Source organism: Cyanistes caeruleus, chromosome 3, assembly GCF_971803275.1.
Source record: "Cyanistes caeruleus chromosome 3, bCyaCae1.hap1.1, whole genome shotgun sequence".
Lineage (NCBI taxonomy): Eukaryota > Metazoa > Chordata > Aves > Passeriformes > Paridae > Cyanistes > Cyanistes caeruleus.
The window spans coordinates 4,319,224-4,336,116 of NC_141703.1; the positions used below are offsets into that span (position 1 = coordinate 4,319,224).

Genomic DNA, 16,893 nt, shown 5'->3' on the forward strand with positions numbered 1-16,893 from the left:
AGCTGTTAATGCAAGAGGAAAAGGCAAAAGACACAAAAATTTAAATTTTCCTGCCCTCTGGCCAAGAAAACCTTCCACACATGGGTGGCCCAGAGCTGAAGTGCACACAGCAGCTAAATAGTTTGGATTCATTAATTCCACTTTGAAAATAAAGCATATGGGTTATCCAGTGATTTTTGCCGGGATTTTTTTTTTTTTCCCCTCTCCCCAGACAATCTTATTTCTGCTCTGTTTGGTTGTTGTTGCTAGGCATTATTAATTGTCATTCATGGCAAACATAGTCAGCTGCTCACGGACCCAATTCCAAGAGGAAGCTGCAGGCTCTTTTTCTTTTTTTCCTTTTTTTTTTTTTTAAGAGAAAAATATCCAGGTTAGTGCCAGAGGATCATTTCCTCATTCTAATAACCTCCTGTACCTCCTTTCCTCTTGAGATATACAAAAAATAGACATTGCAAACAGCAGAGGACTGAGACACCTGCAAGACAGAGGGATTTTTTCAGAGACTGGACAGGACTAACTGCATGTACTTGTTCCAAACTATTTACAGGGTTTGGGGGCAGTCTGGAGCTGCACCTGATACAAGCCATATTTTCCAGAAGAAAAGAAAAAAAAAAAAAGACAAGGAGACAGCTGACAATATTTCTCACTGTCCAACATGTAAGTGCTGATTTCTGGGGGACAAAAAAGAAGAAAAATTAGAAGTCAGTGGTACAAATGAGATACAGGGATATTGGAGAGTGGGATAACCTTGAGGTGAGGGTGTCCTCAGAATCAAAGACTTAAAAAGGAAAGGGTCAGCTTGTGAACCTGTTCTTTCTCCTTTCCCCACTATCAGGTGAAATTGTGTGCAGCCCTGACCAGGAAGAACAACCTGAGCTGATCCTCCCTTTAAAACAGCACACTCAAACAGCAACCAAACCAACCCCAAACACGCTGAGAGAGTGTGAAGGTCAGGGAGAGAAGCAGAGAAAGGTTTACACCCATTAAAACCAGCCAGGGAAGCGTGACTGCCCCCAGACAAGGCAATAGGTGTGCCAGGCAGAACACCAGCACTCTGACAAACCTGCTGCTGCTCAGGGAAAAAGGAGGATGAAAACACTCAATGCCACGCTTAAAAAGGAGGAAGAAATCCATCAAATATCTGTGCAAGCCTCAGGAGACTTTAACTGAGGCCAGAGCTGCGTGTCAACCATGTGTCTCTCCCCCAAAGAAAGACCCTCTTCAAAATTTGTCTATTTGTAGCTGCCTGAAGGTGGGAAGCCAAACAAGTTCCAGATTTATTGAGCTCTGATTGGGTAGCATTTAGGAATTTTATGCTTACAACAGCAGCACTTTGTGCACCTGGATGGTGATATCCTATCAACAGCTCCCAGTTTTTACATGAGGAACCCACGGGGAAACACGACTGTGACACCAGTGGCAGTGAAGAGTGTGGTGGGGTTTTTTTTTGGACACAGGGGATGTGGATAGGTTACCCCTTCCTTGGGAGCTCAGATTTGCCTCTGCAATGCAAATCAGCACTGACCTCTGCTGCTGGACTATTGGAATGTGTTCTTCCCAGGGAAAGAGCAAGGATGACTCAGTGGCACGGAGATGGCATTTTCCAAAGGTTTCTTCACGCTGCTCACCATGGATTCCTCTACTTCCAGAGGCTCACAGCTCTAAGGATATTTATATCCACCCAAAAGAGCACTTGTCAGGTGGGCAGGGGATGTGTTCCCACTGCACAGGCAGGGAGGTGAGTTAGAGACTTCAGTGGAATAGCCTGGAGTGCCTCATTCAGCACAGCCATTTTCCACATCTTTCCCCTACTCCAAGATCACCTTTGCAAAGCTGATTTCTGTCTGGAGGACCACACTGAGGGTGCTAAATAAACAAAACCAAACAAAAAATAAAATAAATAAGTAAACAAAAAGGCAGGCATACAGTTATCTCCCATGGAATTCCCAGAGCACTTCCCACACATGCTTTAGTGTATTTTGCAGTAACGTCCTCAGCTCACAAGCTTAAGTAGCTTACCCAAGGCCAGGCAGAGTCTGAGGACCTGTCCACATGGGGATACTCAGGAAATGAATCTGAAATTAAACTTTTAAAAAGAATGAGCTAAGCAGCATCCTAAGCTAGCACTTTCATTTAGAATTAGAGCCTTAATTCAGCTTAGCCTAATTCTTTCAGTTCTAAAATGAGGATGGTGACACAAGCCTACTTCCAGATCTATTTATCTGCATGGGTTGAAGGTATTACTGCCTGCAGCTTCTCATCACTGCCTTCCAGATGGAGCATTGCACCCCACAAACCCTGAGGGCAGAGGGGTTCACAGAGTGGCCCAGCTGCAGTATAAAGCAGGGGGTTTGCATCCATCCTGTGTGGGATCAGGGGCAATTCCCCCTCCCAAACACGTAGCAGGAGACAGCCATAGGTTTTAATTTCTTAAATCTGCGCAGATGTTGGCAGAACCAACATCTGCCCACGATCTGTTTGGAGGGAGTAGCACTGAGGCAAGAGTGCAAACTGGTGAGCCAAGGTGAGGGAAGGCTCCCAGGGTGGGGTCTCTGGCAAAGGACGAGGCTGAAATCATTGGCAGGGCATAGATTTTATTAAATGACGAGATCTCAGTATTCCATCACAGCCACACACCTACACTTGGAGAGAGTGAAGGTGCTTTTGGCCTCTGTGGCTTTACTAGCAGAGGACTCATTTACCCCACACTGGCAATAGATTGTAGCATGCCAGTCACCTCACAGGTAAAATCTCTTTCCTAGACAGTCTGAAAGGAGTAAAATAAGATGTTAAAGGAGCTCTATGAATCTCTGACAGCTTTTCAGGTAAACAAAGGGAAGGAGAGGGAAGAGAAAACATCCTTTACATCCCTATTCCCTCGCTCTACCTTCCCACACCTGGGGTACAAAAAAGCAAAATCCCCCTAGACAGGTCTTGGCAACCCTGTGCTCAATCTGTTTCACACTTCCCCTGAGATAAATGCAGGAGAGGGAGAGAGGGGAAGAGGGAGGGAGGCTGTTCCATGGTAGTGTTTTCTGCACCGTAGGATGGAAACAAACCAAGGGATTTAAATTTAACATCCTCCCTCTAAACTCCAGCCACTCATTACTATCAGACTGACAGAGGGAGACACTGGTGCCTACCTCCATAAAAACAGAGAAGCCAGTTAACATGTTCAGCTATGTAACACCTGTAAATATTTAATATTGAAAGCCAAACCACCTCGTGTTTAAGAAATTTTAATGTTATTATTGGTTCTTTTGTTTTTCTCAAGCATTGTAGAACTGACTTATATGAAATTAGATGACCTAAAAATGCAGGACCCCAAAGACAAAGAAAGCAATGCTGCAGCTGAGAATTAATCTCTCAGCAGCACCAAGGTTGTAATTTCAGTGTGTTCTTCATTCCACACCCTTGCTGGAGATTACCTCCTAGAGATGGCACGCAAAAGTAAACCTGGTGGAAAAAAGGAGGGCAAAGCAGGTAGTAGGAGTAGAGACAACCTTCTCTCTCTCTCTACCCCACTCTCACACAGACAGAAAATTCTTTCTGCAAAGAAGAGAGTCTCTGGACCAAAATAATACATTTTTGCTTTGAAAATGAGGGAATTATTTGGGGAAAAAACCACTCAGAATGCAAACAGACTGAGGATTTAACTGTACCAGTTTTTTTCCTTGGTAAGTTATGAATGGGACATGGGGTGAGTATACATCAACAGAAAATAAAAAGCTTGGAACCTTTTTCCCCTCTGTTATTTTTTTGTAACCCCTGGAAACCTTCAAATCCTCTAGGAGGAACCTACCTACTTCTGGCTCTGTGCAGCAGAGGAGGAAAACAAAAAGCCCTTTCCCCTGCATCCCAGTATTACAAGGAACCGTAGTGGGTTTAATACAGAAAATCCATTAGGCACGGGGAAAGGCAGGAGCCTCCTATCAAGCTGCAAACAGGAATGCTTAAGCACAAGGCATTCAGGCAGTGGAAATGCATTCAGAGCGTTTAGCACGTAGGATTAATCGAATTATAATTTAATCATCTGATCAAACACTAATTAGCATAATCACTTGAGGGGAAAAGCTGCCAGAGGAACAGACGAAGAAACACCTTGGGCACCCAGCACATTTTAATGACGTGAGATCGTGCACAGATAATTTTATTATTTTTTTTTCCCCCCCTTAATAAAACACAACAGAGATTGAGGATTGTGGTGCTGAAGAAGCAGTTTGAAGCAGTGCTGGATCACACAGTGAAAGATGTTGGAGCAGGGTCTGCAGGCTTTAGTTTATTCAGATTTAAGAGCTGTAAAAGCACAGGAGCACTCCACTACCCTGGTTTGCCTTGTGAAGGCTCAAGCACGAGCACACACTTCAGCCCACTGTGTTTCCATTATAATCATCCCTTACTGTTTCCCCCAGAGTCTCCCACATGAATGTTTAACTATGGATCGCTTAGATGACCTTCAGGGATACAGCAAAGTATTAGCATCCTTTTACAAACTGCATTTGAAATAATTAGTCTAAATCAGCTGGGTTTCTTTGGCTCGGGGCAGGCGAGAATGGAAAAGCAGGAGATATTAAGGGAGCTTTGCTGTGAAAAACTGTCTGGCTTTCCTGGCAAACTCATACCACTTTTGTAAGGCAGAAATCTGGAGAGACCAGGAAAATCACCCCTGGTGTTTACCCACACAGTCAAATGACACTTGTTAGGATGAGATATATGGATGGGAAGAATTTATGGAAAGGAGAAAAGGGAGAAGCAGGACTTGGACAGGGAAAAGAATCTTCAGAGTCTTGTTTGATTTTTTTTACACAAAATAATGCAGCTGAATTACTGTGGATAAGTGTTTATGTTTTCAAGTGGATAATTCTGGACATAAAAAAACATCCAAATGTAATGGACTGCAACATTTATAGAGAGAAGATCATAAAGTCACTGAGATTAGAAGAGACCTCAGAGATCATGGAATCCAATCACTGGCCCACAATTAACCATGTGCCTACGTGCCACAGGATTGGGCTTGGGAAAAGTTTCCTACAATGTTATGTAAGGGAGCAAAATGATGAGCTGCTTACCTACATTTTAAAGGCACCAGATCACACAGGCTCAGGCGTGAGCTAATTTAAATTGATTGTATCCCTCTTACAGAGCTATTACTAATAATCCTTTCAGCTCCTCAGAATGAGTGTACACTAATAAAATAAGGTAGCCAGATACAGCACAGGGAAGATTTACCTCGGGGTTTGCCCATATTGGGCACCCTCCTACGTGCAATCAATATTGAGAGCATGGAAACTCTCAAGAAAGCAGGAAGCAGCTCTCCTTTGCAGGGGATGATGCCAGAAAACCTCCCAGCAACAGAGCTGCATGTTCCTTTAAAGCATTGTCACGCTTCCAGTAAGTCACTGATAGATGAAAAATAATAAAATAATAAAAAAACCAACATGGAATGGTTTGGGTTGGAAGGGACCTTAAAGATGCTCCAACTCCAATCCTCCTGCCATGGGCACCTTCCACTAGACCAGGTTGTTCAGGTTGCCCAATTATAAGGCAATAAATCAGTTTCTCACTGACATGAAGGTAAAACCACCATACTGCACACACTCCTGACTCAGAGAGATCCTATACCACCAAATATGGAGACAATTTTTTAATTAAAAAGTGAAAGTGCTTCCATTAAGATTTAAAAGTTACGAGGTCTAAAATATGTTACTTGTTTAAAACATTTAGTTTTAAATTCCTGTTTGTTTCTTTCCAAGCAACAGCTTGAAAGCAAACTCAGGAGATTTTGCACCTCACCCCAAAAGCTGCAACAAGGCAAAGTGTGAGGGGAGGGATGCAGAGCTGGGAACATCACCTGAGACTGCACCATGATCAGAGACATGGAACACAGCAACCATCCCCCCAGAATCACCCCTAAATCTCTCTTCCTGCCCTCTGGAAGGTGCTGAGCCAAGTGAGAGCATCCCCTGCTGCAAACCCAGCCCAGCTCCCTGCATCTGCCACGTCCCAACCCGTAAGAGCACCAGCACTGTGCCATGCCATGATGCCTTCATTTTCCACTTGGAAGCTGTTTCATACGTGCTACTTATTTTGTGTAAAATTTTCTGAGCACCAGGCCAGCTGCACATGCCTTAGGAAATGGCAGAGCTGAGATGCTCAGCTGACCTTAACCCCCACCCCAATTATTCCAATGAGTGTCCACGCCAGGGACTGAAAGCAGCAGGAACTGTGGGGAAGGAGAGCAACTACATCACATGGTGAGCAAACAAGGCTGTTATCCTGGAACACAGACAGGACAGAAGCTCAATTTACTGACACCAAAAGTTCTCAAAACCTCTTGAAATTAAGTAGCAGTCAGATTACTATTATTTAGAATTTTTTTTTTTTTTTTTTTTTGAATCTCATTAAGTCTTTTTGAAATTACTAAGGCCCAGCATTATTCTCTTCTATGGAAACGCGTTTTGAGATGTGGTAGAAAGGCTGTAATTGCTTTTATCCACTAGGGACTAACTTTTGGACTTAATAAATATGCACTGAACAGCTGCAGCTGGAGAATCTTCAGACAGGCATTTCTCTTGCCCTGCACTGCCTTCATGTGTGCCAGTGGTTGGATATTCCAAAAGGCCTCCAGCTCCATCACCAGTGGGACAAGCAGTTGGAGCACATGCAGCCACATCTCTGAAGCCACACTGCCCCTCAAGCATGAACACAACAGATAAGGGCAAAAGCTGCTGAAGAACAGAAGATTTTTGGACAAAATTTTTACTCTAGACTAGGACAGAAAAGCTAAAACCGAATCTTTTCCTTATTTCCCTGAAAAAAAAATAAAATAAAAGCAAACATTCTCTACTGCAGGCTGTGTTCCCACCATGACTGTTTGGTGCTCCTCAGGACTCAGTGAGGACTCAGATCTCTCCAGTTTGTTACAGAGATCTGCTCTCCAGTGGGGAACTGGGGAGCTGCTCCTCTCCAGGAGTGCTCCCACAATTTCCCACCCCGAGAGGCCCCGGCAGCCAGGCTGGGAGATCTGCTCTGAGCAAACCCCACTGCAGCAAACCTGACAGCTCCCAACAGCTGAACAGCAAATCACCCCTGCCAGGGCTCCTCTGAGAGCCTGACAGCTCAGCCTCTTTTCCTGGGGATTAATTATCTCCCTCCTGCCCAATAAAGGAGCTCAGCTCCTTCCTCCTTGGCTCAGATGAGGAACTTGCCCTTCCTACCCTACAGCCACACTGACATTCATGAGATTGCTGTCCATCCTTGATCTCCACTCCCCCAAATCCATTTGCCTCAGGGGAAGAGGCAAAATAAATAGAAATAGCTAGGAAAAATGCAGAGAGAAGACAGGTAGTAGGCCTCAAATTTAAGCCTAGAGCAGGGATTAAATAACAGGAGTAGATAAGAATGAAAGAAAAATCTGAGCTCAGGCAGTGAAGGACAAGGGCAGCTGGGACTTTGAGCTCCCTGTCCCTTGGCACACAGCAGGATCCATGGGGATGCCAGCTTCCTCTGGCACAGACCAGTAGCCAAAACAGAGCACTGGGTAGTCCCAAAGCCACATTCTGTCGTGTTCTCCACCCACAGCTCACAGGGGAACAGGCTCAGCTTTGCATTCCCACTCAAACTGAAGCCAAGACCTCAGGGTCCTTCACCATAACCTGTCCAGCTCAAATCTGTCCTCCAGGGGCTGCCCTCCTGCTGTCCCAGAGGGATCCATGCCCTGTGAATGCCCTCCCTCTTCTCACCACGCCTTACATCACTCTCTGGACACCTGTGCAGTTCCAGCTCACCCTTTGCACTTCCTTTGCCCTCCCCACAAAAAGTTGTGTTTGTGCCCCCATCCCTCCCTCTCCCCTGAGCATTCATTCTACATTTTATAGATACAGATTTATAAAATGTTCAGAGCAAAAAGCCTCAGCCACATCTGACACAACAAAAACCATGGTAATCATCACCCATCAGTCCCATAGTGAGAGGAACCTCACTCCCTGTGCTTGAAATGACAAAAAATCTGGTTTCTAGAGCCCCTACACCACAGGGCTGTGGAAAAGGTTGTCATTGTGGAAGAGAAACCTCGAGGTCACGCTACAAAATTAGAAAGAAAGATACAAAAGAAAGCTTCCTAAAAAAATACAGCTAAAAGCATAAAGAAATGTAATGCAAATATTACTGCAGACATCTGAAAATCACTTAACTATGCAACAAACTCTCAACGTTGGATGTCTGCAAACATAACTGGAGAACTTCTGTTTCACTGACAGCTTCCCAAATTACTTCCTTCATATCATGACACAGCAAACACTTTGCTTTGTACTTCACAACTGCAGTTGCAACACAAATTACAGTTGACTTGTCTAGAAATAATATGTGAACTGGCTTTTAAACTGCCCCACAGAAAAGCCACTTAATGGGAGGAAAAGATTCAGGTGGACAGGGTGTAGTGTGGATGGTGAACCACTTTCCTGTTTGAGCTGAGGTCCACCTAAAGCCTATTCTGCTTCAATGTCATTTTTTCCAGCAAGATCCCATTCCAGGGACATCTGAATCTGCTTTTCATAACAAAAAGGACTTTGTCAAGGACTTGTTCTGTCCTTAGCTCAAGCCAGGAGTGTTCTAACAGCTTGTCACATGCTCAACTCATAATTATCAAGGGACTGACTTTATGCACTCACAGTATTTTCCTGAGTCAGGGCCAAAATTCCTAATAAAACTCACACAGAAAACTCCAAAGACTTCAGAAGGTAATACCAAAAAACAAAAACAAACAAACAAACCCTGAACCACAGTGATTTATGATAGAAAAAACAATTGTACAAGAGAATTCAACAGAAGCCAGAGCTTGCACTTTATGCATCACCTTGCCATGGCCTGGGAAAAAAAAACCAACCATGGAGATTTGGGTGCACTCAAATCCTACCATGAGATTTGTGGAGTGCAGTGTAACAACAACACATGGATTCCTCCAAGCCTACTCATTCCAGCATCCCAAAAACTCTTCCCAGAGAGCTTAAACAAAAACCACGCTTCCAAGACTGACATTCCTTACTTGAACTCCACACTAAACCTCTAGAAAACTTTACTGGGCGAGTTGTTATCATGGAGAACCTCCTAAAGAACAGAGCAAGGAGCAAGCTCCCCCACAAATTCCTGAATTCTGTGGAACCCAAAACCTGGAGCCACTGGGGGCTGCCGCTCTGCAGTGCCGAGAGACGAACGCCCCGAGCGTGCAGGCTCAGCGTGAGCCACTCAATTTGCAAAACCACATGAGAGGATTTCACGCCAACAGACATTTATATAGACACAGCAACCCTACAATCTTATCTATAGAATCACTCTGAGTAGATTATGTAGATAGGCAACTATTTGCAGCTACAGTGCAGTATAATTATATTCTAGCTGCGCTGAAATAGCGCCGGTCATTTCAAGAATATGCTTCTGATATTCTTAAAAAACACTGGAGGGCTCCCCAAAGTTACTCCAGAAATTTAGATGGCAGAAAGTTACTGAGAATAATTTTTAGCCTGGCGAAAAACATAAATCTTAAGGCACAAATCTTCTGCACGGGATTACAGTGTAATTAATTGGAAGAAAATAGCATCAAGCGCACTTCGGCAGCAAAGCAAGTGCCAAATTTTCCATACGCAGTAGTTTTTAAGCAACTACAAGCTATGCAGATTTACATATGTAAATGTGCAGAAATATATATGTTTATTTTAAAATCTCAGAAGGAACTGTATCCCTGACAAATTACACTGAGAGCCACGCTCTCTCCAAGGGAATACACGGAGAGGCAAAAAATTCCTCGGGTGATCCCTCTGTGTGTGCCTTTGTCTGTGCCACGTGGATGTGGAGCAAAGCTGTTCTCAGCCCTGCTCTTGGGCTGCCCCATGGCCCAAATTCCTGCACTGCCAAGGGCTCTGTCCTTCTGGAAGCTTCAGCAGGAGCACATCAGGGATGCAGCTGGGCTGGCCGGGCTGCTCCAGCCCTCGCTGCTGAGGGAGCTCCAGGGAGGCTGGTGTTTAGGATGGAGGTGACTCTCCTTCTCAGAGCCTTTGCATTTAAAAATGGATTGCTATAAATAGGATTGCTGGCTCACTCTTAAGTCTTACTCCCTGCCTTCTGAGTAAAAATAGCTTAAATAGGGATGCTGGGAAGACTTGCTAATCTCTGTCAGCCTGTTTGTCCGTCCATTTGTCTTTTTTTTCTTCTTCAAAACAGATCATAGTATTTATTGCCCACTCCACTGTGAAAGGCATTTATTGACATACCCTCCTTAATTTTTATTTTGCTGGTGACTAACCCAATGCTCTGATGGGGGGAAAAAAATTAAAAAATGTATTTATGAGGTAATAAGATTTTTTTTTTTCTGAATGGCAGTATCCAAAGACAAGCAATGACAAGAAAAGCTCCCAGTGCCAACAAGTGCCTGAGGAATCAGTGGCTTGTTCTTGAAGATGTTCTCTTCCATGGCCTAAAATACTGAGCTGCAAAAGGCTTTTATTGTTAAATACCTCTCATTTTATGTTATTTTATTTTCCACAACACCGATGAAATGTTTCTGAGGGGGCAGGGAGGTGAAGATGGAGAAGATAAAGCTTCTTTTGAAGAATTACAATTTCAGATCTTAATTTCATTGATTTCATAACAGTTTAAATGAAAAGAAAGTGATGATTGAATAAGATTATGAAATAACTGAAAATATATTGGAAAGCAATTTAACTGCAGACACCTATACATTCACCTTGAAATAATTAAGTATTCTGATGTATGTTGCTTAAATGGATTTTTTCGTATATTTAGAGTTTCAATGGCTCAAAAGAAATAACACTTTAAAGATGTCAAAAAAATGTACCTTAGAATAAAAGATTAATATACTGTTTCACTCCCATCTTCAATTTTTAAAGTAGAAGATGGAATTTTCTACTTAATTCTAATTAAAATAGTCCTTCCTACTGCAAATCTGAAAAGGCACCAAGACCAAGAGATTGATAAATGGCATGTGCCAAATAAAATTAAAGGCTAAATGAGTGGTATGTTCAAACAGGCCTTGATCCTATACACATCTTAACTTTTAAAATAGAGTAAACTTTGTGGAGAAAACAGGAAATTCCATATATTTTGCTCCTCAATCCATTGCCCCGACCTCCCACCCCCAGAAAGATGCTTCATTTTGTTGTTTTCTGCTTTTATTTGTCACTCCAACAGGGTATTTGTTAAGTCTCTTATTCAGGCTCAACCTGAGCTCAGCTCAGAGACCTGCACAACTCATTAGCTGGAGGAGCATTCTGGATGAGCTAACCACCAAAACCCATGAGATTTTCCCCAAATAATTCAAATTAGCAGTATGTTATATGACAAAAGTTTACTCAAGAACAAACAAAACTAAAATCAACTTCTGAACTTTTCCAGATTCAGCAGCACTGAGGAAATTCCACTGAAATACACCCCAAATCTTGTTTTCATTTCAGGGCTCCTCACTTCAAGAGAGCCCTGGAGGGGCTGGAGCGTGTCCAGGGCAGGGAACGGAGCTGGGAAGGGTCTGGAGCCCCAGGAGGGGCTGAGGGAGCTGGGAAAGGGGCTGAGCCTGGAGCAAAGGAGGCTCAGGGGGCCCTTGTGGCTCTCTAAAACTCCATGAGAGAAGGGTGAAGCCGGGTGGGGGTCAAGGTCTTTTCACTTTGGAACAAGGGATAGGATGAGAGGAAATGGCCTCAAGTTGCACCAGGCAGGTTTAGATTGGATATTGGGAAAAATTTCTTCATGGGAAGGGTTCTCCAGCCTTGGAACAGTCACCCTCCCTGCAGATGTGGCACTTGGGGACAGGGCTCAGTGCTGGACCTGGCAGTGCAGGGGCAACAGCTGGGCACAAAGAGCTTTTCCAAATTAAACCATTCTGTGGTTGTACGAAATCACAGTGAAGAGCTGTGAGCTGGTTAAGGCCCTATTGAAGATGGTTTAGAGGTTTGTTTTTACAATTTGCAGAAAACAACCTCTCTTTGAACCGCTCCCAAAAACACCCTCACTGTCACACACCTCTGCTGGGGGAAGAAGACGCAGCGCCCACCAGTTTGTAGTGACCCTTGATAGCAAAACACAGTCAAAAAGCCTCTTTGAGCTCTCTCTGTGTGCTCCCACAGCTTAGGAAGACACAGATTCTGTGGTTTGCTGCCCACTAGTGTCCTGTAGCTCCAGCTCCAGCTCAGCCACTGCCCACAGCACGGGAGGAAATCCCCCCGGAGAGCCCCAGCAGCTGGAGAGGGAGCAGCACACCCCGAGCACAGGAGGAACACACCTTTTGAAACAGGTATAGCTACCCCCATGTCCTCTGACTGCCCAGCAATAACAGTTTTTCTCCCCTTGGCATTTGGTGATTAATTAACAGCTATTCATAGCTCGGGTAACACCGGATTAAAAACACCCCATCCACACACAAGCACCAAGCTGAATGCTTCCTGCACATCCAGTCAACTTCCCAAGGTGAGGATCTGGTTACACAATTCCACACAAGCTCTGCAGGTATCTCAGAACGTTTCTACAAAGAGAGCAGCTTGTTCTTTTGCTCGGGTCTTGCATCCCCAGCACTGAGAATCAGCATTTTCTTGGGGGATTCTCAGCACCACCATCGCTGCTGCTGCTCATCCTCCAGCCTGCTCCCAGCTCAGTGTGATCCTTCTCCATCTTCCAAAACGCTGCTAAAACCCATATTGATAGATAAACGGCGGGGAGAGGATTCAAACAGGAAATCATTTTAATGGAAATGTATTTTTAGTGTCATCTGTGCTGCATTGGTGCCTCCCGATGCTCGATTGATTTCAGCAGAGCATCTATGGGCAACGGGCATGCAAGAAATGCAGCCAGAGAGAAGCCTGGAAATGGGTTCAGCATACCCACAGCACAGACTGACACTGAAAGATCCTCATTTCTGAAAGCAGCACCTGAGCTAGCTTGGTGACAGTCATTACCAAAAAGAGACAGGATTTTGGAGGCCTTTTCTCCCCTCAGAGCCTCCCCTGCCTTCTCTCACTGTAATTAGTGAAATGCCCCATTACTAATTATGAGCAGGCTGCAGCAGGCTTCTGCTGCTCATTTGAAATGCTCACTTCTGGAATACTCAGAGTAACAGGGAAGGTGGTGCAGGTGGAGTAACCCTGAAAGGCAACTCAAAAGCCTTGCTCAGGATTAGAACTGCATGACTCAGGCTTTCAAGGTAGTGAATTCAGCTGCAGAGCTCCCACTGATGTCTATATCATCCCACGCACTTTCCAGGGCTGCAATGCATTTATGGTTAATAGTTACCTGTATTCTTAAGGAACTCACAGCAAAGAGAGTTTAAAACCCTCACGAAATATATCAACTTTAACCAGGTATTTGGGGAGGTTTTTGTTTCAGGCTTCAGAAATACTAATTGGATGGAAGAGCGTGTCAGTATTTTATTGTCCCCAGAAGGAAGCTATTTCACAAACATAAAGCCTTCCCAGTGACACTGCTCCTATCTAATTTGACAAAATGTATTTGTGCTGAGTGACTGTGGGGAAATATGGGGGCCAACCTTGTTATTGTTATTCAGATGATTCCCATTATCTCCAACAGAAATTAAGGCCAAAACTACAACTGCAGGGTTAAACCCATGGGTTTATTTTTAACCTATTTCTCCCCCAAGGAAAAAAAAAAAAAAAGAAAAAAAAAAGGCAAAAAGAAAACATCAACATGAACAATCTCACATATTTTAAAGTTAAAAGCAGAATGAGATGTAACACAATGAAAAACCACTTATACCTGTATGGTGTGTATATATATATATATGTGTGTGTTGCTGGTGTGTTAAGCAAATGTGATGATGTGGTTCTATAAGGGGAGAAATAAGGCAATGGCAAAAGCCAAGCAGAAAACTGTCCCCCCACCAGCACACACACTCATAAAAGAGCCCTGCCTGTCACACAATGGAGTTCAGATGGAGTTATAGATAGAATAATGAAAATAAATGTGTACGTGACATATCTATTTATATATGCAGTCATTTCCTTCAAAGAGATACATATCTGATATGACACTGCATTAAAATCTGAAGTCCTTTAAAAATATTATTCTCCGACTCTTGACTCTGATAAAATGGCTCTAATAAGTCCTAGGAAGTGTTACCAATGAATAAAACCATCTTATCCAGACTTAACATGAAGGTAGGTGCCATTTTCCTCAAAGATTTCCCTTAAAAAGACCCTAAAAATCTGCATTTTTACATCAAGTATGATGCCAAAAACAAACAGACTTTTTAAGTTGCAAAGAATCGTTAAACCACCCACTACATGTTTTCACAATGCTTTCTTCTTGGAATATTGCTATACACAAAAACATTTAATTTTAGTCCCCCTGGAATCACAAATGTACAGATGTTGCTGTATGGCAGCACAGAATCCATGCAGATGCATCTATCATGTACACATTACACACTCCAGTCTTTGGGAGACAAATTCAGGTTTGACTGTGATCCAAAAACACATGGAAACTGAAAGTGAAATTACTGCTGACTTCATAGATCACGGAATAAATGGGAGTGATTTTCATGGTACTTCGACCTCATAAAGCAAAAATCATTCTGTTCTTCAAAAAACCCTTGCAAGAGGGACTAAGTAGGTTAGAACACTGAATTTAAGGCATCAGTACAGTAGAAAAAAAAAAAATCTGTTTTTTTAAATTTTTTTCGAAGATTTCTGGAGAGAAACACGGTTCATTTCTATGCAAATCTAGTTTTAAATGCATAGCACTGGTCAGAGTGCACTTCCAGGCTGATGCTTTCTGTCCTATAAACAGCAAACCTCTCCCTCCCAAAGGTATCTGGCTGGAGAGGACAGAGAGAAATGCACAGTGCTGCTGCCTGACAGAAATAAATAAATAAATAGATAGATAATTTCTTAATGTTAAAACTTGTTGCAGTTTCCTTAAGAAATGCCAAAAATTTCCAAGTTTACACTTTGGGGGATTTCGATCCTTTCGTATTCTGAGGCACGCAGGAGACAGAAAAAAAAAAATGTTTCTAAGGTCGCTCTACATCCACACATTTAAGATTCACCTCCTGATTTCTGCCCTCCCCAGCGCTTCACACTGGACCAGCCATGCCTGTCAATGCATTTTCTCATCCAGTGTCTACTTAAGAAGATGTGAAGGCACCCTCATCCAGCATTCATCCCTCACCCTCTGCCAGGGGTTTAATTATTTCCATCCTTCAGGAAAACCTCACACTTTGCCCTGTGCTCCTCTCTCGTTCATTCCACACCAGAAACCCTTTTCCCTGTTCTACCTGCTTTGCCTATTTTGAGAATTGAGTGTTTAATCTGATTTATCTGGCAGGGTGGAAAGCACAACAGGCAATGTTACGTTCTCGGATCGGAGGAGGCAGTGCAATAGAATAGCTGGCACCCCAGAAGAATTTGTTTTCTGTCCTTAAAACTGCAATGACAAACGTGCATTTTTAATAAAACTTCAGCAATTCGAGCATATTTTTACACATGTCATGGTTTTCAATCATGTATATCTAAATGTTCCAAAATACCCCAACCCACTATTAAAAACTGCACAGAAACTGCAATAAATGTTTGTCAGTCAAAGAGTTGACAGAAGGAAAAAAAAAAAAAAAAAAAGAAATTAAAGAATAACAGGTTTACCCTTATTCTATCCCCACTCTAATTTCCCCTTCCTAACTTTAAAATTGACTAAAAGTCTTCAACCTTTCCAGATGATGTAATGCTTATCCGTGCATATTTTTACATATATGAGTGAGGGAAAAAAAAAAAAAAAAAAAAATCAGAGCAGGTACCTTCACGGAGAAATGATGAAAGTGAAATAAATTAAAAATACCGCTTCTTAAATATAAGTAAAAACGCGAGGTGAAAGCAGAGAGCGAATTTTTAAAAAAAAAAATATCGCGAAAGGAAGCAATATCTCAATGCGACCGCTTAGGATGAAAGCCCTTCAAATTATCCCCGTGTGCTCTGACGGATTTCTACGGCACTTGGCAAAAAAATTCTGTACTTTTCCAGATGAGAAAGAAAGAAAAAGCGCCTCTCTGCCTCCTTGCCTGTGCCGGCACCGTCTCATTCCGAAGGAGGCAGGCACGGAGGTTCCGGGCTGTCACTTTGCGAGGTGAGCGACTTTAAGCGATCACGGCGCTCTCGCTCCTCGCCCTTCTCCCGCAGCCAGCGCCGCGCTCCCGGCACAAAAGCCACGGCCGCGACCCGCTCCCCTTCCCGGCCGGCACAGGGACAGGGATGGGGACAAGGGAAGGGACGCCCGCGGCGGGGCTCACCATGCGAGATGCTGTGGAGCAAGGCGACGGCCAACATCCACATGCCCCCGCCGCTCCCCCGCTCCCCGCTCCGGGCTCGCCCTCGCCCGCCGCGCCCACGGCCGGGCCGGAGCTGGCAGGCAGCGCGCAGCGGGTCCGGCCGCCGCCTGGCTCGGCTGGTGGCTGCTCGGAGCCTGCGGGGCCGCTCGTCCGCCCAGCGAGCGCTCAGCCCCGCCTGCAGCCCCGCGGCTCCGCCGACACTCGCCCGGCGCTCGGGCGGGGGAAGAGGCGGCCGGCGGCGGGGGCGGGGGGCGGCTGCGCGCCGGGGCCCAGGTGTGTCCTTGGCTCGGGGAGGCGCCCGCAGGGCGGCGGGGGCAGGGCCACAGGTGACAAAATCCTCCGGCGCGGCCACACCAGCATCCCCGGCAGCAGCAGCGGCGGCCGGCCCCGAGCCGCGGCGAGCCGGCTCCTCGCACGCCTCCTCCTCTTCCTCCTCCTCCTCTTCTTCCTCCTCCTCTTGCTGCTCCTCACACGGCTCCCCTCGGCCCGGCGGCAGGCGGGCACATCTTTCTGGGCAGCACACACGCTGCCCTCCTGGGCTCGCTCTCCGCAGCTCGGAG

At 44.6% G+C, this 16,893-nt stretch overlaps 1 protein-coding gene across 1 annotated transcript in view; it reads right to left on the minus strand.

The window, feature by feature from the left end:
- The window catches only part of DSCAM (DS cell adhesion molecule), a 437,468-nt gene extending 420,976 nt beyond the window's left edge, over positions 1–16,492 (minus strand). The window contains exon 1 of the mRNA XM_023926681.2: positions 16,295–16,492. Coding sequence (XP_023782449.2) covers positions 16,295–16,337 — 43 coding nt within the window. The 5' untranslated portion in view covers positions 16,338–16,492. The remainder of the gene's footprint in view (positions 1–16,294) is intronic.
- Positions 16,493–16,893: the final 401 nt, after the last annotated feature.